The sequence below is a fragment of the Myxocyprinus asiaticus genome, chromosome 6 (genome assembly GCF_019703515.2).
Source record: "Myxocyprinus asiaticus isolate MX2 ecotype Aquarium Trade chromosome 6, UBuf_Myxa_2, whole genome shotgun sequence".
Classification (NCBI taxonomy): Eukaryota; Metazoa; Chordata; class Actinopteri; order Cypriniformes; family Catostomidae; genus Myxocyprinus; species Myxocyprinus asiaticus.
In genome coordinates, this window is record NC_059349.1 from 41,121,256 (window position 1) to 41,146,237 (window position 24,982).

Below are 24,982 nucleotides of genomic sequence, written 5' to 3' on the forward strand. Positions count from 1 at the left end.
TTTAAAAGAATGTTGTATATGTCTTGCAAGTTGTTTATTAATGCTAGAGGGTTTAGCATCTAATATGCTAACTGGCCATGTGCAGTAAGTGCATTTGATTTAGTTTTGTTGTTGAACTGCTATGTAAATATATACTTTGTGATTTGTGCGTATTCTACTAACATTGTTTGTAGTTTAAATTAGTTAAATATCCTTAAATGGTCTCATTGCTGTGTGTAGTGACTCATATATATGGTTTGTGTTTTCTCTGTATAGGTTATTAAGCTAAACATCTGAATTAAGCACTGAAAATAAGCAAAAGAAGATCAAGTTGTTGCTGAAAGATTTTCAGTAAATTGCTTCGGTGATGAAGAATAAGATGTTTTGAGTTATTCCATGCACATTTGAAGCTGATTGAAGCCTTTTTCAAGTTTGGGCAGACATTGAGGCTGAGAATCCCTGTATAACTTGACATTTAATAACCAATGCTTGTGGATAGGAAGATTAAAGGCTTCTGATGGTCCAGAAAATATAGCTGGTGCAAAGCATAAGAATCAACATTGTCAACACAAGTCATCGGTAAATTAATTGAGCTGTTTTAAGGCAATGTATCATTTAACTTGAAAATAAGATGGCAGAAGAAGCTTTGGGGAAAACAGTGAACCAAATTAAGAGAGAGAGAACCACTGCAAAGATGTGTTTTACAAAGCAAGCTAACCTTCTCATTTGAGAGTCAAGTCAAATTATTGAATCTGAACTCAGAAAGGAATTCCAGAAGGAAAAACCCAAGTTGGACTTTTAAGGGAAAGTGGGGTACAAGAACTACCTGTCATCATGATGCTCATGGAAGTTACAACCAATGTAGGGCAGAAGATTAGAACTTTAGTAGACCTTGCATCAGATACCAACTATATAACCCACAAGGCTGCAGAAAGTTTGAGGTTAAGCAGCAAAGATGTCACTCTGATAGTGCATGGAGTTGCTGGAATGACCATTGAGGTGAAAACCAAGTGATATCTTCTTGGAGTCAGAGTCAAGACTGATGAGGACAAAGAAAGAGCGCTTGACCTTCTCTGTTATGGCTTGGATGAAATTGCTAAAGTGCATAAAGTCATCAAAGCTAAGCAATTGCAGAGGTTCCTCCCAGAAGTCAAACTTGAAGAGCTAGCAAGACCTAAAGAGATTGAACTTCTTATTAGCCTCTGAGAAGGGAGATTAGCCCCACAAAGAGTGAAGGTTGTGGGGGATCTTGTCTAATGGGGCAGTCCTTTGGGAAAGACAGTAGGCAAAGCTCATCCAGACTTATTTGAAGAAATAAACATAGCTGCATATGAGTCCAAAACACATTTTGCTTGCACAATGAGAACAGCCGCAGCAAAATATGAAGAGAAAGTGGGAGAACCTGAAATGCAAGTGATGTCTAAGTCAGTCCAACTACTTCAAGAAACCAGAGCTGAGACTAACATTGCAGCTGTTAGCAATCGTGAGTTCTTTGAATGGTGGGGACTCAAGATGGCGCCGAGTATGGCTGCTGCGTTGCGAGCTCCGACACAACATAGCAATGTTTTGTTTGTTTTGTTCACAATTCTTATGTTTTTTTGTCTTGGATGTTGTCTGCCTTATTGTCTACGACAGACAAACACTTTTGGACATTGGTTCAGCGATCTCACACCGAAAACCGGACTTCACATTCCTCAATGCCGACCCGCTGTTTACAAACACGCAAGCAGAGCCCTTTGTCTGGGCAGCACGGCCGTGGAAACGCAGGAGGAAAAGGGGAAACAGAGCCGGCGTTCTCATCAGAGTAAGACGCCGCGCAAATCGACCCCTGCTACCCACTATTCTACTGGCAAATGTTCAGTCTCTGGATAACAAGCTCTGCGAGCTGAAAGCGCAGATCTCTTTCCGACGAGGGACTGCTGCATTATCTGCCTAACAGAAACTTGGATGTCTGCGGAGATTCCAGACTCAGCCATTGAACCCGCGGGGTTCTCCGTGCACCGAGCGGACAGAGCGAAAGACCTCTCAGGTAAAACTAGAGGAGGTGGTGTATGTTTTATGATGAACAAATCCTGGTGTGATCAGAGGAACGTACATTCCATCAAGTCTTTCTGTTCTCCTGATCTGGAATTTCTTATGCTTCTGTGTCGACCATTCTGGCTACCGAGGGAATTCACAGCGGTTATTATCACTGCTGTGTACATTCCCCCACAAGCCGACACAGACCGGGCACTTAAGGAACTGTATGGGATTATAAGTGAGCAGGAAACCACGCACCCTGAGGCCGCGTTCATTGTGACCGGGGACTTTAATAAAGCCAGTTTAAAATCAGTCGCACCAAAATATCACCAGCACATTAGTTTCAACACATGAGGGGACCGGGTTTTGGATCATTGCTACTCTCCGTTCCGGGATGGCTACAAATCCCTCCCCCGCCCACCATTTGGCAAATCGGACCACTCTTCCATTCTGCTTCTGCCCGCTTACAGGCAGAAATTGAAACAGGAAGCACCCACCCTCAGAACGATCCAGTGCTGGTCGGACCAATCAGACTCTATGCTACAAGACTGTTTTGATCACACGGACGGGGAGATGTTCCGGTCCGCCTGTGATGACATTGAGCTTTACGCTGATAGCGTAATGTGTTTCATCAGAACGTGCGTAGAGGAAGTGATTCCGACCAGAACTGTACGAATCTATCCGAATCAGAAGCTGTGGATCAATAGCGATGTTCACGCGGCACTTAATGTGCGGACCTCCGCTTTTAATTCCGGGAATGCGGAGGAGCATAAACAAGCCAGTTATGCCCTCCGAAAAACAGCAAAACGCCAGTACAGGAGCAAGATTGAAGGACAGTTTAACACCACCAACTCTAGAAGCATGTGGCAGGGAATTAACATCATCACGGACTTTAAAGGGAATAAAAACTCCGCCATGAACACCGCTGCCTCTCTACCGGATGAGCTAAATACTTTTTATGCTCGATTCGAGGGAAATAACACCGCCCTCGCGGAGAGAGCTCTCACGGCCGAAGCTGCAGAGGTTAGTTCACCCTCCGTCTCTGTAGCGGATGTAACCCGATCCTTCCGATGGGTGAATATCCGCAAAGCCGCGGGCCCAGACGGCATTCCGGGCCGCATCATCAGAGCGTGCGCGAACCAGCTGGCTGGTGTTTTTACGGACATTTTCAACCTATCCCTCTCTTTGTCTGTAGTCCCCACATGCTTTAAAACATCCACCATTGTGCCTGTACCAAAACAATCAAAAATAACTTGTTTAAATGACTGGCATCCTGTTGCTCTGACCCCTATCATCAGCACATTTTTTGAGAGACTAATCAGAGATTACATCTGCTCTGTATTGCCACTCAATCTTGACCCGCTGCAGTTTGCTTACCGCAACAACCGCTCCACTGATGATGCCATTGCATCTACAATACACACTGCTCTCTCCCACCTGGAAAAAAAGAACACATGTGAGAATGCTGTTTGTAGACTACAGCTCAGCATTCAACACCATAGTGCCCTCCAAACTAGATGAGAAACTCCGGGCTCTGGGCTTAAACAGCTCGCTGTGCAGCTGGATCCTGGACTTCCTGTCAAGCAGACGCCAGGTGGTTAGAATAGGCAGCAACATCTCCTCATCACTAACCCTCAACACTGGAGCCCCGCAGGGCTGTGTTCTCAGCCCACTACTGTATTCCTTGTACACACATGACTGTGTGGCAACACATAGCTCCAATGCCATCATTAAGTTTGCTGATGACACGACGGTGGTAGGTCTGATCACTGACAATGATGAAACAACCTACAGAGAGGAGGTGCACACTCTGACACACTGGTGTCAGGAGCACAACCTCTCCCTCAACGTCAGTAAGACAAAGGAGCTTGTGGTGGACTTCAGAAGAAAAGACAGAGAACACAGTCCCATCACCATCAATGGAGCACCAGTGGAGAGAGTCAGCAGCTTCAAGTTCCTGAGTATCCACATCACTGAGGAACTCACATTGTCCGTCCACACTGTGACGGACACGTTGTGAAGAAGGCTCATCAGTGCCTCTTCTTCCTGAGATGGCTGAGGAAGTTTGGAATGAACCGCCACATCCTCACACGGTTCTACACCTGCACTGTGGAGAGCATCCTGACTGGCTGTATCTCCGCCTGGTACGGCAATAGCACTGCCCACAACCGCAAAGCACTGCAAAGGGTGGTGCGAACTGCCAGACACATCATCGGAGGTGAGCTTCCCTCCCTCCAGGAAATATATACAAGGCGGTGTGTGAAAAAACCTCGGAGGATCATCAGAGACTCCAGCCACCCGAGCCATGGGCTGTTCTCACTGCTACCATCAGGTAGGCGGTATCGCAGCATCAGGACCCGCACCAGTCGACTCCATGATAGCTTCTTCCCCAAGCAATCAGACTTCTGAACTCTTGATCTCCCACGATCAAAATACATCAGCACTGCACTTTATTACCCTTACTCTTATATCTCACACTGGACTATTATAAATTATATTATTATTATTATATTATGTTCTCTCTTAATAACTGACTATCAACCGACAGCCTGAATGTCAATACAGTACAATACTGTACATTCTATATATATATATATAATATACTTTTTTTTATATATATATATTTTTATTTTTAATTTTTATTGAATAATGTGTATCTATATAGTAAAAAAAAAAAACACACAAACACACCAGTGGAGCGTATTGTATACTGTACAGTGTATGTTATTATTTGTATATTGTTGAGTGTAATTATGTGTATAACAGATGTTTAAATTGTGTTGTGTTAATTTGATGTTATTGTAAATTGGTATATGTCTCATCACTGTCACGACTGCTATGTTGATCGGAACTGCACCCAAGAATTTCACACACCATTGCACTTGTGTATATGGCTGTGTGACAATAAAGTGATTTGATTTGATTTGATTGGTGGAAATGGGATAGTATTGGGGCAGCTTGTGAACCGATGTGTGGAGCCTGTCACTGTGGATACTGTCAGCCAGGTGGTAAGGAGATGACATTGGCAGAGGAAAGAGAACTTGAGATTATAATAGAGTGTCTTACCTATGTAGAAGATGATGTTCACAGCAAGTCTCCTCATTGGCATGCAAAATATCCCTGGACTGAAGATCCAGCTTCCCTTCCTAATAATAGAAGTGGAGTTGAGGCAACATTTCTGAGAACAGAAAAGCAGCTCGAGGGAGCCAGAGTGGCAAGTCGCTTATGCAGCTCAAATTCATGAAATGGTGGAGAGAGGAGCAGCAATCAAGCTCACTGTGGATATAATTAATTGCTGGAATGGACCAGTGTGGTATGTGAGTCACCTGATTACACTAAATCCTCATTCAGTTACTAGTGCGCTTGGTATCGAACAGCAGTCAGAAATTTAAAGGAGTATGAATGATCTTCTGAAAGGCCCAGATGTTCTTAATCCGATCAGAGCTGTCCTTCTAAGGTTTAGGAGAGGAGTTTATGCTGTCCTAGGAGATATCAGGAAGATGTATATCTCTGTATGGCTGGAGGAGAGAGAAGTGCATCTACATAGGTCTCTGTGGAGAGATGATCAGAGTAAAGAAATAGGAGAATATGCAATCACCAGAGATAACATCGGTGATCGACCAGCAGGGTGCATTGCACAGTTAGCCGTGCGAGAAACTGCAAAACATCTACATGAAGAGCGCAAAGTTATTGAAGAGGATAGTTATGTAGATGATATTCTAACTTCCCACAATGATCAGAAAAAGCTGGATGAAATAACCAAAGGCATTGAGGAGATCCTAAGAGCTGGAGGGTTTTTCTTGAAGCACTGGATTTGGTCAGAACAAAGTTGGAAGCCTGGTGATGGTGAGTCAGTAAAGTCAACAGTAGAAGACAGAATCCTGAAACTTCCAAACCAGTTGAGGAATAAAGACAACAAGGCCCTTGGAGTTGGGTATCTGGCGGAAGAGGATAAACTTTACATCATAACATCAATTAATTTTTCCAAGCGGAAAAAGAAAATGAGAGTAGGACAAAACCTCATTAAAGAGGAGGTCAGGGCCAAGACTCCTAATCCTTTGACTAGAAGAGAGCTACTGAGTCAGGTGGCTGGACTGTATGATCCGATTGGCCTGGTCACACCTGTTAAGCAAAAAGGGGCTATCCTTGTACGAAGGGCATTTCAGGAAGCAGGATGTGGAAATTTGATCAAATATATTATATTTATAGTAATATATTTCAGGTGGGAAACAGACCAAGGCATTGAGGTGAGGCTAGTTGAATCCAAGGCCAAATTGACTCCTTTGGATCAAAAAGGGGAAGCAGTCAAGGCTGAAATGTGTGGTGTAGTTTATGCAGCCAGGCTTAGAAAGTACATTGAGAAACATTGCCAAGTGGAGATTGACCAATGGTTCCATCTGGTGGACAGCCAGACAGTGTTGGGAGCTATTCAGCAGGCTAGCTATGGCTACCAGTCCTTCTTTGCAAATAGAATTGGAGAGAACTACACCTGTTAAAGACTGGTGGTGGATCCCAGGTGACTTAAACTTTGTGGATATTATCACAAGAGAAGGTAGTCCAGAAGGCCTAAAAGAAGATTCTACATTGCAGAGAGGGCCAGTGTTCTTGAAGTGGCTAGTGGAGGATTGGCCAATAAAGTCAGCTGCTGAGGTTGCAACTGCTGCAAGAGAAAGTATTAACAAACTCCAGAGAAAAGCATTCTTTGCAGTACTAACCAGACAATATGTGTGTATGTGTCTGTGTAATTATAAATATAGTTACACTCTTCCCAGTCCCAGTTTAGCACTCAAACAATCTGCTCATCTTAAGAATAACACATTGAGTGAATGGCACGAAAAGATGGCCAGAGGTGTCATACAGAAACATTTTCAATGATTTTGTGTTGTCTCTTGGAGTTTCATGAGCACAGAAGAATATCAGTACAGCCAGAGAATGAAGGTAGGATGTGTATTTATGAACTAAGTACTCTTGTTTCAGAATCTCTGTTCTGCTTCCAATTGTTATGACAACACCTGAACACCTCAAAATACTCAAAGCTTTTGACAACTCTATAACCTGTAAATCCACTTTGCTAGCTAATTACACTTTGACATCAACACTATAGATATATATATATATATAGCGACCGCTAGAACTGAAGTTCTGAGACAAAATTTTCAAGATGGCTGCACGCTAGTTTCTCTGGTGCATAAGGTAAATAGGTATCAGTAAATCGCATTCAGTTGACATATGGTCAGTGGTAAAACAATAAATGAATACATCGCGGACAGGTGTGTAAACAATAAAACGGGGAAAAGAAAAAGCCCGCACACTATCGTATAGCTTTTAAATCTATAATACTTTACATCGTTTCGGTCAAAGACCTTCTTCAGACATTCTATAAATTTCTTTGAAGATTGTTCCTGTTGCAAAGGAAGTATATCACTGTACAGTCTTAAGTTTCTCCATGCGGTCAATGCACTCAACTGAACCAGAGAAGGTGCTGGACATCCACCTGTCGTCATGAACTGAACATGTTTTACAGTAAATCTTCATGTCAGACCATTTATATTGACATCTTAGACAGTTTAATTCACAAAAGAACCTCTGATGACAGCAAATATGGTCCATGTTAGGCTTTGCAGTTGATTTTTCAGACCATACCAATCCAAATACAAAAATAGAAAAATGGGTTGAAACTTTCATTATTCCTTTTTTTCCAGTTACTTTACGGATGGATAACTGACTTTTTCCTCTCCTTTTCTCCAACTGTACTTTTTTCTAAATTGTGATATAATAAATTAGTTTTTCATATGACTTGTCACCATTTTTCTATTTTTAAATTGTAAAAAAGCCCATGCTCAGTTCAAGTTCATCTCATTGTAAGCACCATACAAAGAATAGATTAGTTGCTGACTTGAGTTGGTGGGCGTGGCTTGGTTGCGGTTCCTGCGAATGCTGCTGTCAATGGAGCGGTTCAGTATTTGATGACGTCTGAAAGAAAACTTGCTGTCATTGTCATTTTGTATTAATATGAAGTGAAATAAGAAAATAAGGTGAGAGTGCCACAGATGATTATATCAGGATTTCCCAACGAAATAGTAATCGAAGAGAAACGTACCTGTCAGACTTTCTAACCTTGGCGATCCGCTAATTCTCACCCTCGGATCTCTCTCAGCTGCACATACATCTCGTGAATTGAGGAGAAAAGACAAACAAGCTATGAAAGACAGATGGTGGAGTCTGTCTGCCACAAACATCTCACTGTTGCTTTTTTCGCGTGTGTTATTAGTGTGCGTCATTGAAGATTAAGTTCATAATGATTATTAGATTATTATTGCTTGGGCAGAAAGATCGTTTGCTGTTTATCATTGCTAAAGTAAAGCTCTGTTTATGTTGACTGCCCAGTGATAGCCTTATTTGACTTATGAGTGTAACCAATCTTTATTATTTGAGGTATTATTGTAAAATACTATGTTAACTATTGCTACAGTAATCACCTGTTATTAGATTGTGTATTCCAGCCTTTTCAGTGTTGAATTAGCATTTGTATAATTTGTGCAGTACACACTGTATATTTGTGTTCTGTTTGTCAATGTGTTTATTGATTTCCATTATAGAACCACACACACCTTCCTTCATCCATCTGCTGAATTACATTGTGATCTACAACACCTGCCTCCTACCTGCTTCATCGTATAACTTTCAATCATTGGTACCTTGTTTTATGCACATATCTGTTGTAATTGCACACTTTCATTTAGTTTATTTTGCGTAGGCCTACGCTCTTACATGTAAATTTATTTCCACTCAACGCATACTCATTCTTCATACATTTTTGAACATGCTGTCATTTATATTGACCTACTTTGTTGTCACCTTGTAATCCAGTATTTTTTTTAAATAGATAAATCTGTTTTCATTTCACTGCCTCTAAGTCATAATTTCTTATTTCCCAATTGGGCATTTATTGTGGTAATTAGACCCTCTAATTGGCACCAGAATAGAAACTAGTGCATTTTATTTCCTCTACACATACATTTTTGCATCTTGCAAGTTGCACTGTGGACTGTACCATTATCACGGGGATGTGTGTGGGCTGGGGAACAGACTGCTTATTACTGCAAGGTTGCTCAGGAGTTGCTTAAAAGGATGCAGGGGTCGGAAACCTATGGCAAGCATGCCACTATTGGCACGCAGTGTGGTAATTATTCGCACACGGGGCGATAGCGAGAGAGTAGACAAACCTCCTTACACTCTCACTCCAAGGAATTACAAATCCATTCTCTTGGATCTATTTTTGTGCATTAATACTTCATGGAATTAAGTTGTCATAACAATGGTCTATTAATTACCGAACTGCCGTTCTGCCTAGTCTCGCCAGCCACAATTGCGTTAAAGGGGACTTATTATGCAAAATTAACTTTTACATGGTGTTTGAACATAAATGTGAGTCAGCAGTGTGTGTACACAACCACCCTACAATGTTAAGTCCACCCACTCCTCTTTCTTATATTTCTATTAATCAAAAACAGTGTCTCAAAATGACTGGTTTTCGTATCTGCTCTAAAGTGACGTCACTTTAGAGCAGGCCACGCCCACGACTGGTGACGGACTCCACCCTATTATCATAGATCCTCCCCTGAGTGATCCATACACAGTCCGCCATTTTTTTTCATGCTCTGGAGCAGCTACAGTGAGAAGAATAATGTCTCAACTTCGTAAGCATCATAAGTGTTCTGTTGTTGGCTGTAAAAATGAACATAAGAGTCTTCATGTACTCCCCGCATCAGAGCCACTTTAGACACAGTGGACAAAAGTTTTGTTTTTGAAGAAAATGTGCCCCAAAACATACCAAAATTCGTGTATGATTGTGCAAATAATTTTACACCGGACTGCTTTGTGAATGAGGGTCAATATAAAGCAGGATTTTCAAAAAAATTGACTCAAGCATGGATCAGTACCAACTGTTCGTGTTCCAGCTTTATATCCTGAAGATGTAAGTATCGCACTTTATATTTTATGAATGTTTGCAAATCGCCTTTTCGAATGTGCTTGTTAGCTGATTCCACGGCTAATGCAGCTAAAGTTACCATTGTCTCTGATTGTATTCACGGAGACCAGAGCTATGTCGTTAGAGCTTGTTTGCACATGACGTCACGTCACTGCGTTGCTGTGGCGTGAAATGCAGATGATGGGCAGGAAGTGATTTTCTACATAAGAAGCACTAACACAAACTCAAAATGCCTATGTCTTGCGTCGTTTACGGTTGCTCATACATATATGGCTGAACTCCGGTATTTACGGTGTCAGTCATATTGGTCCGAAGCACGAGCTGTAAAGTCACAGCCCTCTTCCGGAAAGGAGGCAGGGAGCAGCAGCTCATTGCATTTAAAGAGACACACACGAATACAGAGTGTTTTTGATTCCACCCAAATAGAGGTATTTACAACATGGTATAATAAATGATCCGTGGGGTATTTTGAGCTGAAACTTCACAGACACATTCTGGGGACACCTGAGACTTATATTACATCTTGTAAAAAGGGGCATAATAGGTCTCCTTTAAAGAGTCCAGAATTTTGTATTTATTGTTCCAAAATAAATAGCCTACGTTAATTTATTATAATGAATCTATTCTTAGCCTGTAAACTGCCTTATAAGAACTTGTGATGAATTTTCGAAATTCTGAGCTCTTTACTTTGCCAGCTACTCCTGAACATCCCTGCAGTAATAAGCAGTCTGTTCCCCAGCCCACACACATCCCCGTGATAATGGTACAGCCAAGCGCAACTTCCAGACGCAAAAATTTAAAAATAGAAAATTGGTGACAAGTCATACATAAAAAAATAAATAAATAAATAAATAAAAATAAAAAAAATTCTTAAGTCGCAATTTAGAAAAAGTTACATTGAAGAAAAGGAGAGAAAAAAGTTAGTTATCCATTTGTAAAGTAACCGGAAAAAGGAAATAATGAAAGTTTTCAAACGATTTATTCTGTTTTTGGATTGGTATGGTCTGAAAAATCAACTGCAAAGCTACACGGACCAAATATGACTGTAAGTTCCTCAATTTATTTTTAGATGCGAGTGTTTGCTAAATCAATATTTTACGATGTGAATGCACTCTATTAAAAAAATAAAATAAAAAAATAAAATAAAAAATAATTATTGTTCACACATATGTTAAAAGCTTCCAATTCTCATTTACTAGCGAATCAGAAGGCTTCTTTATGTGGCGTTTCATGGACGTGGATTATGATAAATGTGAATGAACGTGCACGCGCGCTCAATTTACAAACGTTTGGAATTCACTAACATATACCAGTTGTACTAACAAATATGGGGAATACGAAGCTTTTGTGAATCCGGCAGAAAGTTTTTGGGAAGCTCAATTTTACGCGGAAATTACTCCCAATTCTTTCGTGTATATTTACAAACTTTTCATGAATGAGGCCCATATTTTTTTAAAGTGGGGGGAATAGATTTATGAAAAATATTTAAAGTGGGCTCACATTGACCGATCTAATAACAGTGGAGATGTATATGTTTATAGAATACTTGAGATGTTATGAAATGCCAAATATGTTTGAAATTAACAGGAAATTGTGCACCCTTTCTGAAGTGGCTATTTAGAATAAGCAGTATCTTAAGCTGTTTCAAAAGTATTTGCATTAGTTGACAAATTTTGCAATATAACTATTCCCCGTATATCTACAGAATATCACTATAAAGTTATAAATTAAGCTCAATTGCATTTGCAGCATACTGTAATATTGATAACCACAAAAAGTAATTTCGAATTCTCTCCTTTTCTTTAGACAAAAAAAAAAAAAAAGCATACAGTAACGTCGTAAACCCTGTAATCCCACATGTAAGATGTGCTCCCACCTCTGGTTGTAAAGTAAATCATTGTGAGACAGTCTTGCTAGCTTTATACATCCACTTAAAAAAAACAAAAAACATTGTGAATTATGGACACATATACTGTAGGAATGTCATGAAATTCTTTGAAATCACTTGGAGGACTATTTAAACATCATGGTGTATAAATGTGGTAATCATTCAGTACCATGGTATTCATCAAATATCGAGGTATTACCATCTGATGTCATCGTACATTTCATAAGGGTCATATTGAACCCTGTCTTCCGCTGGTCACTCATCTTTTCCTGTCCCTGACCGAAGTGTCTGTATAGATGATGAAAAGTGATCAGAGAAGGTGGTGAGCTTTGTGGGCTGAAAGACCTCCTGCAACATAGACCCTTCAACACAGTAGAGTTTCATAATTAGAAGTGTGCAAGAGGACAAGATGAAGTTCATTTATCTAGCTGCTTTTCTTTGCTCTCTGGTGGTGATGGGTGTTGAGTTAGCAGGTACGTTTTGGTCATTTTAATTCTGAAGCTTTTTAGTAATAAACATAATGGTCTGAGTTTAGTTTTAAAATGTAGAGAAAGAGAATGAGAAAGAGAGAAGTGAGAGACAGATTTAAGATTGTGCCTCTGAAAATGATGTGTGTTGTAACCTGAATGCTTGTGTGCTTTTTTTTAAAAAAGGGAATGATGGCCCAGAACCAAACTGTTGTTCAACGGTTAAAGACACCAGAATACTACTAACAAACATCAAAAGATACAGAATTCAAAACACACCACCTTGTTCTATCAGAGCTGTAGTGTAAGTTTAACTCGCTCATTGTATTACAATGGTCTTGGTTTGTGTCACTGATATCACACAGGTTATCCTTCATTGTGATAATCTACTATTGCTGTAGAGCATAGATGAACAAAAGGACAGATGAACAGGTTCAAATTTTTTTTTTTTTTTTTTCCTCTCCACAGGTTCATGACTGTGTGGAGTAAAAGTATATGCTCTGATCCAGAAGATAGCTGGGCCAAGTGGGCTATGTGCGAGGTGGATAGAAGAACATCTAACAAACAGCCTGCCGATGGGTGCAGGATAATATCTCCAACTTCTCCAATCAGCACCTTAACTCCAGTGAGTACAGAGAGCACACAATTCTCTGTGGGTACTACGACACCTGGACCCGAGAAAAATACATCACAGATCACATACAGCACATATAAAGCGACAAACAAAGTAACAACCCTTGCAGTGGTCACCACTCTGTCACCTACATACAGAGAGAAAGAAATGTCCAAGGACTATAAAGGTGACAGTTTATTTAATTGTATGTCTTAATGTGGAATAAAAAAATAAAATATATTGGTGATATGTTTGGTCTTTGACAGAAAATGTGTAGGCCTACATTTACATGCGTAAAACAATGTTGTTGTTTAATATTATTATTATTACTATTATTATTATATACATTGATCAGTCTTGTGTTTTCTTTTTCACACAGTTGTTACCTCTGCAGAAGAGTGCTGCTTGACAGTAACAAAAAACAATCCAGTGTTTCATGAAATTGTGGACTACAGAGTTCAAGAAACACCACTGTGCTCTTTTAGAGCTATACAGTAAGTTTACAATAGCATAATGTCACAATGTAAAGTTTTAAGTATTGAATAAGATTCACAATACTCATGGTTTTTGCAGAGTTCAGTTGCTAAACAGATGCATTAATAAATGTATACATAATTTAATGATAAAAGCCATAATACCAAAAATAATCATTAAAATAAATAAATTAATTAATAAAAATAATCAGGTAAAAGAAAAGATGTACGGGAGACCAGAGCTAGTTGTCACACAGGAAAGTTTTCACAAGAGCTATAGTAACTATAAGATTTGGAGTCAAAAGTCCAATTACACAAATATGTGTTTTCTCTAGCAGTGTGTTTTCTGGTTTTTGAACTCCTAATTCAAAACCCTCCTAAATAAGGATAATTTTGTGAATTCTGTCCTCCAAACGAATAATTCAAAATCATTGTATTTTTTTTAATATCTGGGTAAACAAGTGAATACAATGAAACAACGCTTGCATACACCGGCATATATTTTTATTAATTTTTTCTGGGCAAAATAGCTTTTTTGAAGTCAAAACTTAAAGGTACGTTCATATGCAGAAATTGACTTGAAAAATAAACCATGAAAAATATTCACTGGAGTGAGAGTTTGACAATTAACCCCGGTCTCCCCTAATTAGTTTTTTTCCACTTACAGATTCCAGACCATAATAAATAAAATCATATGTTCAGATCCAGAAAATAAATGGGCTAAAAATGCAATGATGGATGTGGATAAAAGAAAGATAACCACAGAGGCTCACATAACAAGTAAACTGTCCTCTTTGAGTACTATGACACAGAGCACTGCAGGTGAAACAAAGTGGATCTCAATTACAGCTGTGTCACCAACAGAGAAAACTATGACAGAGACGATGTTCAGAACACCCAGACTGGATGGTTTGTTTTATTTAAATATGGCTAAATGTGAAATAAAAAAAAAATATTGGTGATGATATGTTTGGTCTTTGACATAAAATGTGTAGGCCTATATTGGCATGTGTAAAAATGTTTTTTTTTTTTTTTACTTATTGCCTTACGTTGATATGCCTTGTGTTCTCTTTATCATACAGTTGTAACCTCTGCAAAAGCGTGCTGCTTGACAGTTACAAAAAACAAACCAGTGTTTCATGAAATTGTGGACTACACAGTTCAAGAAACATCACTGTGCTCTATCAGAGCTGTCGTGTAAGTTCAGTTCTGTTTAAATCAAATAAAAGCAAGGTCCCATTTTCTTCAAATTACTGTTTACTTGGCCACCATCACACATTTTGGATTTATCAATGTTATATTTCTACTATTAATTAATTGCTTATTCTTACTGGTCTTTGAAGAAAATTATGTTTTAAATTCCAAACAATATTTTATATACAAATTTACAGATTCATAACTATGGAGAGTAAGACCATTTGTTCTTCTCCAAAGGAGAACTGGGTTCAGGATTACATACAGAACTTGAACAGAAGAAGAAAAACAACTGAAACAACAGATAATGACAAAGAGTTCATTATCACAAGAACCAAACCAATAGAGCAGAACCCAAGACATTCTACTGAAACCACAGAGACAGCAACAGCAATGTCATTGTCATCTATGATGAATGACCCATTTCACAACACCAATAATTTATTTTGCGTAAAGAAGGAGCCAGCTAAATACCCCAGCTCTTATTTTTGTATCAAGCAGCCTTAATACTGAGCCTAGTTCTTTGAAAACTTTGGACAGCTACAGTATTTATAGCTTTATGGCAGTGTGGTTATGGAAGTGAGGCTGTAGAGGATGTTTTCTCCAGAGTCAACACACCGATTTCGCTGACTGATTATTCATCAATTCTCTATTTAATTCACTGATCAGATTGATTTGAGTGATCACTTTTATTTTTTGTATTTTTTCTATGTAAATAAACAGTTTACAAGTAACACATTATGTTGTATGGTAGCCTATGTTTTTTGAATGTCAGGTGCTGCAGAAAGCTTATTTGGTAAAGACTGAACTAAGGTGTTTGAATGTCTAAGGTGCAATATGTAACTTTTGACAAACATTTTTAAATCTCCAGTCATACCAGAGGACTAGAATTTTTTTTGTTTTTTGTTCTACATAAGGCAGGTCACTCCATCATGTCTGCTGCCATGTTGAGATCACATAACCAACTGACTACTCTCCCATTTGCACCTGCTCAGTGGCAGGACTTAAAGTATTAGCAAGCATTCTAACTGTAACAATATTATGAATCAACTTTTTTTACAGGGACTCAAGTTAGGCTGATGTACAGTGATGCCCAGTAGCTTTTCTTTAGTTTACTATAAGTTTGCATTGATGACCTCTTGAGTGCATTATAAAGTGCAACATAGCTGTCACTACTTCCTCTCGGCTAACAAAGTGTGATGTTGCTGTGGTGTACCATTTCTCATCTGCACCAGTACTATGTACAAATAGACCAGAGGACATTATATGCCGTGTATCTCTTAAGCGATTTCAAAACAGGAAATGCGCATGTGGTTATTCATTTAGCACCTCATATTTACTTTTACATAATAACAGAAAGAACCTGCATAGTAAATAAGACCATAGTAAACTAACTTATAAATGTTTAACTTATTTTTTTTGTATTATTATTATTTTTTTTTTTATAATCTCATTGAATAATGTGCATTTGTTTGTTCTGAATATCATGAAGAGAAAACTGTCATATCAAAGTAGCATCTCACATGTCTCATTTTAAGTGTAGGTGAGTGATGGGTGGGAGCTTTTTTTTTGGTTTAAGGCCTCATTGAAACGTGGAATATCCCATTTGGGGTGAATTAAACGACTGTGGTTTCATGACTGCAGCCCCTTTAAGGCCTTTGTAGTTTCCACACACACTCAACAGACCCACATTTTATACTGATGCTTTCAAAGTGCACAATGCTCCATTTGCTGCATGAAAGTAAAAAAAATTCAATTTTGCTGTTACATTGTACTTCAAAGCCTTCTCTATCTTGTGTGCATATGCTAGTTCTGTAAGCACATATGGTAACATGAGTGAGGCCTCTGATATTTTGTGAATATGTAGTAGAGTAAATTATTGTGATTTAGGTCTATAGGTATAGACAAGGATATAGGGATAATATATGAAATGGTAATCATTTAGTATTGTGGTATTTAAAAAAGTACCGTGGTCATAACTCCTGATAACATTGTAGCAAGGTACCGCCACAGTTCTTTTTTTTGTAATAGTCCTATTGAAGCTTAAACACTGTTTTAAATTAATTTTAACTGAAATATCACTCCATTCAAACATTTTAATGCTTAGATCACAAAGTTTAAACAAAGATTGATTATCAGAAGGCCACGTGAACTAAATTCAGCCACGTTGAATGATCCATGTGAATGATGTAACCCCTTATTCTCCGCAGAGTGGTTGAGTGCATCACTCTCTTTCTTTCTATGTGTTCCACTGCTCACTCATCTTTTCCTGTCCCTGACTGAGGTGTCTGTGGGTCTAGGTGATGAAGACAAGTGATCAAAGAAGGTGGTGAGCTTTGTGGGCTGAAAGACCTCCTGCAACATAGACCCTTCAACACAGTAGAGTTTCATAATTAGAAGTGTGCAAGAGGACAAGATGAAGTTCATTTATCTAGCTGCTTTTCTTTGCTCTCTGGTGGTGATGGGTGTTGTGTTAGCAGGTACGTTTTGGTCATTTTAATTCTGAAGCTTTTTAGTAATAAACATAATGGTCTGAGTTTAGTTTTAAAATGTAGAGAAAGAGAATGAGAAAGAGAGAAGTGAGAGACAGATTTAAGATTGTGCCTCTGAAAATGATGTGTGTTGTAACCTGAATGCTTGTGTGCTTTTTTTTTTTAAAAGGGAATGATGGCCCAGAACCAAACTGTTGTTTAATGGTTAAAGACACCAGAATACTACTAACAAACATCAAAAGATACAGAATGCAAAACACACCACCTTGTTCTATCAAAGCTGTAGTGTAAGTTTAACTCGCTCATTTTATTACAATGGTCTTGGTTTGTGTCACTGATATCACACAGGTTATCCTTCATTGTGATAATCTACTATTGCTGTAGAGCATAGATGAACAAAAGGACAGATGAACAGGTTCACATTTTTTTTTTTTTTTTTTTTCCTCTCCACAGGTTCATGACTGTGCGGAGTAAAAGTATATGCTCTGATCCAGAAGATAGCTGGGCCAAGTGGGCTATGTGCGAGGTGGATAGAAGAACATCTAACAAACAGCCTGCCGATGGGTGCAGGATAATATCTCCAACTTCTCCAATCAGCACCTTAACTCCAGTGAGTACAGAGAGCACACAGTTCTCTGTGGGTACTACGACATCTGGACCTGAGAAAAATACATCACAGATCACATACAGCACATATAAAGCGACAAACAAAGTAACAACCCTTGCAGTGGTCACCACCACACCCCCACCTATGTCCACAAGGACTTCAAAGGAGAAAGTGACCTCAGCAAAACCTACTACCAAAACAACTGTTGAAGAACCTTCAACTACAACATCTTCATTGCCAATCACTCTGACCACCACTCGACGTGGACTTACAACACCATTGCCAGTGGATGTCAAAGAAAATACCATCTCAAAGACAACGGACAAAATACAAAATGTTTCAGGGGGAAAGAATCTGAAAAATAAAAATATAATGAAGAAAAAAAGAGGTAAAAGCAAGAAACAACTTCACAAATTTCAGATGAAATTAAAAAAAAAAGAGTAAACATTCAATCTAAAATATTTGTTGGAACTGAAGCTGGACTAGGTAAATCATATGAATATTTTACAGTTGAAGAATGTTGAAGGTACTCAGGAAATGTGAGGTTATGTGAGGCCAAAGCACTACATAGTATCCATGCTACATGTCTAATGTTAAAAAAAAAAAAAAAAAAATGTGTGTGGATTCTGAAATAATGTACAATAATTTGCTTTATTTTTGAGTGTTAGTAACTTAATAAATATTTGTATGTATGTATATATTATTATAAAATCCATACCAATTATTTTATTTATATTAGGCCATCATGAGAAATGCCTTGCATTGTAAACATCACTTGTGCTTCTTACATAAAATATTTGAGCAACAGATATGTGTGTTACAGTTTCACCACAAGGGGACACACTCATCCAGAGCTGCAGTGTTGGGTATCTGCACTTCAAATCCTGCATCTGAACATTGTAGTAGTCTGAGGCCCTTAATATCTCAAAATCAACAGAGTTATATCAGGAAAAAAGCACACATACCCACACACACCTTTGTGGGCAGTAAAGTATATATATCCAGTTGGAGTCTCAAAATTGGAGTATCAAATAGAGATGAGGGCAGTGTGTTTTAAGGTTTAATATAAGAGTCTTAAGTAAGATATCAGTGAGTCTCAAAGCTAGTCTCAGTGGGGCGATAAAAATTCAGTTTTTCCGATGGCACAATGGAAGGTTTGTTGCACAGGCAGGAAACTTGGTAAAGTTTTACTTGGTAAAAAACCCTAGAGATTGTCAGATCTGTCAGACCCTTGAAAGAGACCCTACTAATCTAGAACAAGATGTTAAACCAACACAATAATGTTGATTTTCATACACAGGAGGCTGGGGTGTCTTATTTTGCTTCTTGATTTCCTTTCTGTTTGTTTTGGCCCGCTTGTTGGGTCACCATTTGTACGGCAGACAGAAATTAGATTCTTAATAAAGCTTGCGATTGGAATGAACATTTCAGGAAATTACAATCAATACTTGGCTTCAGATGCTCGTCTGATATTGAGCCTTTTTTTTTTATTTATTTATTTTATGAAAAAATGCATTGCAAAATGTAGGAAACACGGTTATATTGGAAAGCAAATAGATGCCTGCTGTTATCAAACTTGAAGATACCGTTGATAAGAGGCAGAATGGATTTTATTTCGATCTTTAAACAAGAGGCAAACAAAACAATTGGATTGATTGAGATCATATCTCACAGGTGTTGAGATTCAAAAATACCGGTCCAGAAATCAGACTGCTGTTGTCTTCCCCTTTCCCCCATGCGTGCACTGTTGCCTGGTTCATGTATTATAAGTGATTTTGGGCTTGTTTTTTTATTAAGTTACTTCTAAATAAGGGCAGTCAGGGGTTGCGTTTTTCTGGACTTATAGGGGAGACCAGGCTAGTTGTCACACTTTTTAACTCTAGTAAATATTATTCACGGTAGGTTTATTTTTGAAAGTCAATTTATGTATAGCCACAGACCTTAAAGTCTTGACTACAAAAAAGCTATTAAACATTTTCACTGTTATTGACCAGTAAAAAAAGATACTTTTCATTGAACACATGTTGATCTAATAGCAGGGCATGTTGTCACACTATATGGGCAAAGCTGTTACAGTAGAACCTGTCATTAAACCAGTGGTGTAGGTTTCATGTGAATATTGGACCCACTGCAAAAAACAAAAAGCAAACTGTACGCCTCTCTTTAAAGCTACGCCTGAATTTAACAGCCCATTATAGGATTTTCAGCTAAAATTAAACTACTAAATTACGGCTTTGAACTAGATGTTTGAAACCAACATACAAAATCACTGCTAGAGAAAATACACATCTGTGTAATTGGACTTTTGAATCAAAACCTTACAGTTACTGCGATGTAGCCTTTGTGACCCCTATTTATGAAAAGCTAATTTATAAATTAAATAAGCAATTAAATTAAATAAATATTAAGGACTTGTTTTGTCAGACCAGATTTCTTCTTTTTTATGCAACATCTGGCAACACTGTCTGAGTGGATCACCCTACATCACAAGGACATCTTGACAGAGGTCTAAGCTGCATATTGTCCATAAAAATTTTGTTGTTTTTTTCCAATAACAACTAAAAACTGTGCTGAAATCAATCAATACCTTTTTATATCACAGCTGTTAAAATTCTCATATAAATGTGTGAATGTTTACAGTTGTCTATTGTGAGTCCGTATCTTTCACACTGGGATGGACATGCACATGTTGACACATACAGCAGTTTTCTTCCTCAGATTTTTAACGGCTTGGCTGAGCTGAGCTACTCATAAATCTATGGGAAATAAATGCCAGCAGCTCTTTGCCTAAGCTGGCCATGCGAAAATGAAGGGAATAAAACAGGGCTTAATAGCACAGGGCAGGTAATTACCTTCTCTGGCCTGCTCGTCCGTGAAAAAATGATAATATTGCACACTAATAAGACAGAGCCAAACTCCCACTGCCCATGTAGGGAGGGTCACTGTATTTTGTGCTGAAGCCTGAGTTCATATTAAAATTTTGGGATAATTCTTTGTAAATTATTTTCATGTCTGACAATATTAATAGTAATTGTGAGAGATATGACACTGTAGTGTAGGCTGTTAAAGGGATTGTTCACCTAAAAATGTACAGTATGTCACACATTCTGTCATCATTTACTCACACTAATGTTTTTCCAAACCCAGATGAATTTCTTTCTTTCTTGGAACATAAAAGGAGATAATAGGCAGAATGACAGAATCAGTCACCATTCATTTTAATTGCATAGATAAGGATTAGGGATGTCATAAAATATTGATAAATCGGTTATTGATCGGTATGTTATTTTAACAATATATTTTTGAGGCATCGATATATTAAATTAGAAGCCTAATTTGCATGCTTTCTAATTCACTCAGTTTGTCTCTGTTTAACAGTTTGATGCAATAGCATTGGGAGACCACAAGAGGGTGATATAACATTTACTGAAGCCGGTCGCAGTAAGGAAAGGCACAGGTATCACACACAGGGTGCTTCTTTTTTTACATTTTGTTTTTTTTTATTGTTGTAAATTAGAAAAATACACTTGTATATGTGCACAATATAATGATTAAATAAACCAATTCTACAACTGACCTTAGCATTGGACAGATCTTCTTACAGCCTTGTATATATACATATATACATACATACATATAGTATATAAAGCCATGTATTAAATACTGGTAAATGTATCAATATATACATATACATATACATATACATATACTCACATGCATACTTAAACTTATATAAAATAAATAAAACAAGAAAATAACACATTTTAGCCAGTACCTGTCTCCTTAAAGTAATGTAAGAAAGGACCCCATGATGGTTCTTCTGAATTATAAATGCAATTGTTTTCAAGTTTGAGGGCAAATAGTAGGTCCGGCGGGGAAGTTAACTTCCAATCTATAAGTCGCCAGGCCAATAGTGTGGAAAGTGCTATACTATCAATTTCCAATGCTGTTAATTTAATATTTTCTGGAAGAATGTCAGATAGAGCTGTCAAGGGATGGGGGTCTATTGCTTTAGCAAACATTTCTGAGAAACAGCAGAAAATGTTCCCCCAAAACCCTAACAGTTTAGAACTAGACCAAAAAGAATGGAGCAAGGAGGCTGGCTCAACAGCACAACATGGACAGATGGGGGCCAGATCAGGAAATATTTTTCTAAGTTGTGCTCTTGACCAATTAATATGATGTACTACCTTAAACTGAATAAGGTTGTGCCTAGAATTAATTGAAGAAGTATGTATTCTTTTCACGACAACATCCCAGGTTGCATCTTCTAATGTCATTTTCAAGTCCTTCTCCCAAAGAGATTTTAGAGCCTTATTGGAAGGGGCTTGTTTCTTATTTATTATATTGTAAATTCTAGAAATAGCACCCCTTTTACATTTGTGCTGATCTAAAATGCACTCTAGAATACTGTTAGGTGGTATAGAGGGAAAATCTGAGAAGTGTTTCCTAATAAAACTCCAAACTTGAAGATATCAAAATAAATGTGAGTTGGGCAAATACAATTTTTCTTTAGGTTGTTCAAACGAAGCAAATTTATAATCTATAAGCTAATTGATTGTAACTAATCCTTGTGCTTTCCAAATATTAAACACTCCATCAAAAAGAGATGGTGAGAAGGGGGGCCTGGGTAGCTCAGCAAATAAAGACGCTGACTACCACACCTGGAGTCGCAAGTTTGAATCCAGGGTGTGCTGAATGACTCCAGTCAGGCTTCCTAAGCAACCAATTGGCCCGGTTGCTAGGGTTGGAAGAGTCACGTTGGGTTAACCTCCTCGTGGTCACTATAATGTGGTTCTCGCTCTCGGTAGGGTGCGTGGATGCCTCCACACGTGCTACGTCTCCGCAGTAACGTGCTCAACAAGCCACGTAATAAGGTGAGTGGATTGACTGTCTCAGACGTGGAGGCAACTGAGATTCGTCCTCCGCTACCCGGATTGAGGCGAGTCACTATGCCACCACAAGGACTTAGCGCGCATTGGGAATTGGGCATGCAGAATTGGGGAGAAAAACAAAACAAAACAAACAACAAAAAGAGATGGTGAGAAAGATGCATTGCCCCAGATATAGGTGAGGCTGGAGAAAGACCCTTAAGCCCTAGTGCTCTGCAGAACTAAGACCAGATCTATAAAGAGTGTTTAAAAATGGGGTCCTTAATTGAAACACTTCTAGTGGGTGGGATAGAGGAGTAGAGAAAAGATGTCAGTGTAGCTGGGGAAGAAGATATAGTCTCCATTTGTACCCAGAAAGGTTTACACTGCTGCAGGTCATATTGTGCCCAGTACAATAAAAGTTTCTAAAGTTGGATGCCCAGTAATAAGTTTGAAAGTTTGGCAAAGCCAGACCCCCCACTTCCTTGGGCTTCATAAGATGTCTTGGATGTATTCGTCTGGGCTTGTTGTTCCAAATAAAATATTAAATGTTTTCAGTAAAAAAAATATTTAGTGAAGAATATGGGTAAGCATTGAAATAAATACAAATATTTGGGAAGAATATTCAATTTAACTACATTTATTCTCCCTATCAAAGAAAGAGGAAGGGGTTTCCATGATATAAACAGAGATTCCGTACGACTGAATAAAGAGCTAATATTTGCTTTAAACAAATCAGCATTTTTACGAGTCACTTGAACATCCAAGTATCTAAATTGACTGTTAACAACTTTTAATTGGACAATATGAGCCACAGTTCAGTTAGTTTTTATCTTTCTTGAGGAGTAGTGAAATCATTGCTTGATAGAAAGTTAGGGGTAGCTGAGCATTTTGGAGTCTCTCTGAAAAGACTGAGAGCAGTACTGGGCAAAGTAATTTAGAAAAAAACCTTATAGAATTCAGACAGAAAACCATCAGGACCAGAAGCGTTACTGGTTTTCAACAATGCAATTGCCTCAACTATTTCTTCAATTTGTATGTCTTCATCTAATAAATCCCTAAAATATTTGTCTATAACAGGAAAATCTATTTTATCCAAAAATATATTCATTGAGGATGTGTCCTGTGGAAGTTCGGAAGTATATAGATTTACATAGTATTGTTTAAACTCAGAATTTATTTCCTTATAATCAACAGAAGTAGCTCCTGAGGATAATCTGAGCTAAGGTATCAAACAGGACATCTCAGATATACTAATCTGATGGGCTAATATTTTACCAGTTTTGTCACCGTACTCATAGACCCTATGTTGGGCACATAAAAGTAAATTCTCAGCCTCATCAGTCGAAACCAAGCCATGTTCTGTTTGCAAAATCTGATGTTCTTCATAGAGTTTAGGAGAAGGACTTAGTGAGTATTGATCATCAATGACTGCTATTGAGAAGGATAATTTGTCAAGAGATTATTAAACCACGTAGATAACATTTCAAATTTCCCCAAATATTAGAATAAGCCATGCCTGGTGTGACATTAAATTCAAGAAAAGATGTTATATTAGAGGAAATAAATGTCAAAATGATTAATCTGTTAAAAGACTTGGATTAAGGCACCACTGATGACTCTTTGGAGGCATTTTTGGAAATTGAAGCTCCATAGTAACAGGAGCATGGTTGGAAATGACTATGCTTTCATATGAGCAGTCCTGAAGAGAAGGAAAAAGTTTGTGATCTAAAAAAAAATCAATTCGGGAATAGGTCTGATGCACATGAGAAAAAAAACAAATGTCTTGAAGGATTCAGAAAATGAAAAGTGTCACAAATACCATATTTCTGCAAGAAGGATTGAATGATCATCGCACATTTTGAAAGTGCTATAGATTTTTTTGAGGATTTGTCGAGCCCTGGGCTTATCACACAGTTAAAATCACCATAAAATGGTCTTGAGATGCATAGTACAACAAAGAAAAACAACATAACACTCTTAGCGCAAACCTGCCCTCCACCCCCAAAACCCCCACCCTCCCTGTGCTTGTAAACTAAGCTTTCCAGGACTTCTGGGATGCTGACCAAACAGAGGCTGCTTCTACGGAACGGCACACGAAGTCAATGCATTTAGATTGCAATGCAGCTACCTCCTTCTGGAGAGAAGCCACCGTGGGCTCAAGTGAGTGAAGAGTGGTCGTCCATTCCAGTGTAACATTTTCTAAGCCAGATATGCAATCTCCTTGAGGATTGAGATCCCTCTTCATGGATGAAAGTGCGTTTTGCATTTCTTAACGCATTAATGTAATTTCACAACGAACTGTGGCGGCATGTGCATCAAATTTCTCATAGATTCCATTCTCTAGTGTTTTAATTGCAGCCATTATCGCGACGGATTCAGGTGA

The 24,982-nt window shown here is 38.3% G+C and overlaps 2 protein-coding genes across 6 annotated transcripts; both read left to right on the forward strand.

The window, feature by feature from the left end:
- The first annotated feature begins 11,034 nt into the window (after positions 1-11,034).
- On the forward strand, positions 11,035-15,356 carry LOC127442277 (uncharacterized). Of its 5 annotated transcripts, XM_051700165.1 has the most exons (8): positions 11,035-12,071; positions 12,165-12,352; positions 12,533-12,650; positions 12,815-13,146; positions 13,339-13,453; positions 14,100-14,341; positions 14,515-14,629; positions 14,824-15,356. In XM_051700165.1, the coding sequence occupies exons 2-8, from the start codon at positions 12,289-12,291 to the stop codon at positions 15,131-15,133; spliced, it is 1,296 nt and encodes a 431-aa protein (XP_051556125.1). In that variant the 5' UTR covers positions 11,035-12,071; positions 12,165-12,288; the 3' UTR covers positions 15,134-15,356. The 5 variants fall into 5 exon arrangements, 4 of the variants coding, with proteins under 4 accessions (XP_051556125.1, XP_051556124.1, XP_051556127.1 ...); XR_007897467.1 differs by having other exon boundaries at positions 11,035-12,352; positions 12,815-12,971; XM_051700164.1 differs by having other exon boundaries at positions 11,035-12,352.
- A 1,549-nt stretch (positions 15,357-16,905) lies between these two features.
- LOC127442274 (uncharacterized) lies at positions 16,906-21,191 on the forward strand. The gene is made up of 4 exons (XM_051700160.1): positions 16,906-17,106; positions 17,288-17,405; positions 17,572-18,113; positions 18,549-21,191. The coding sequence occupies exons 1-4, from the start codon at positions 17,043-17,045 to the stop codon at positions 18,617-18,619; spliced, it is 795 nt and encodes a 264-aa protein (XP_051556120.1). The 5' UTR covers positions 16,906-17,042; the 3' UTR covers positions 18,620-21,191.
- Positions 21,192-24,982: the final 3,791 nt, after the last annotated feature.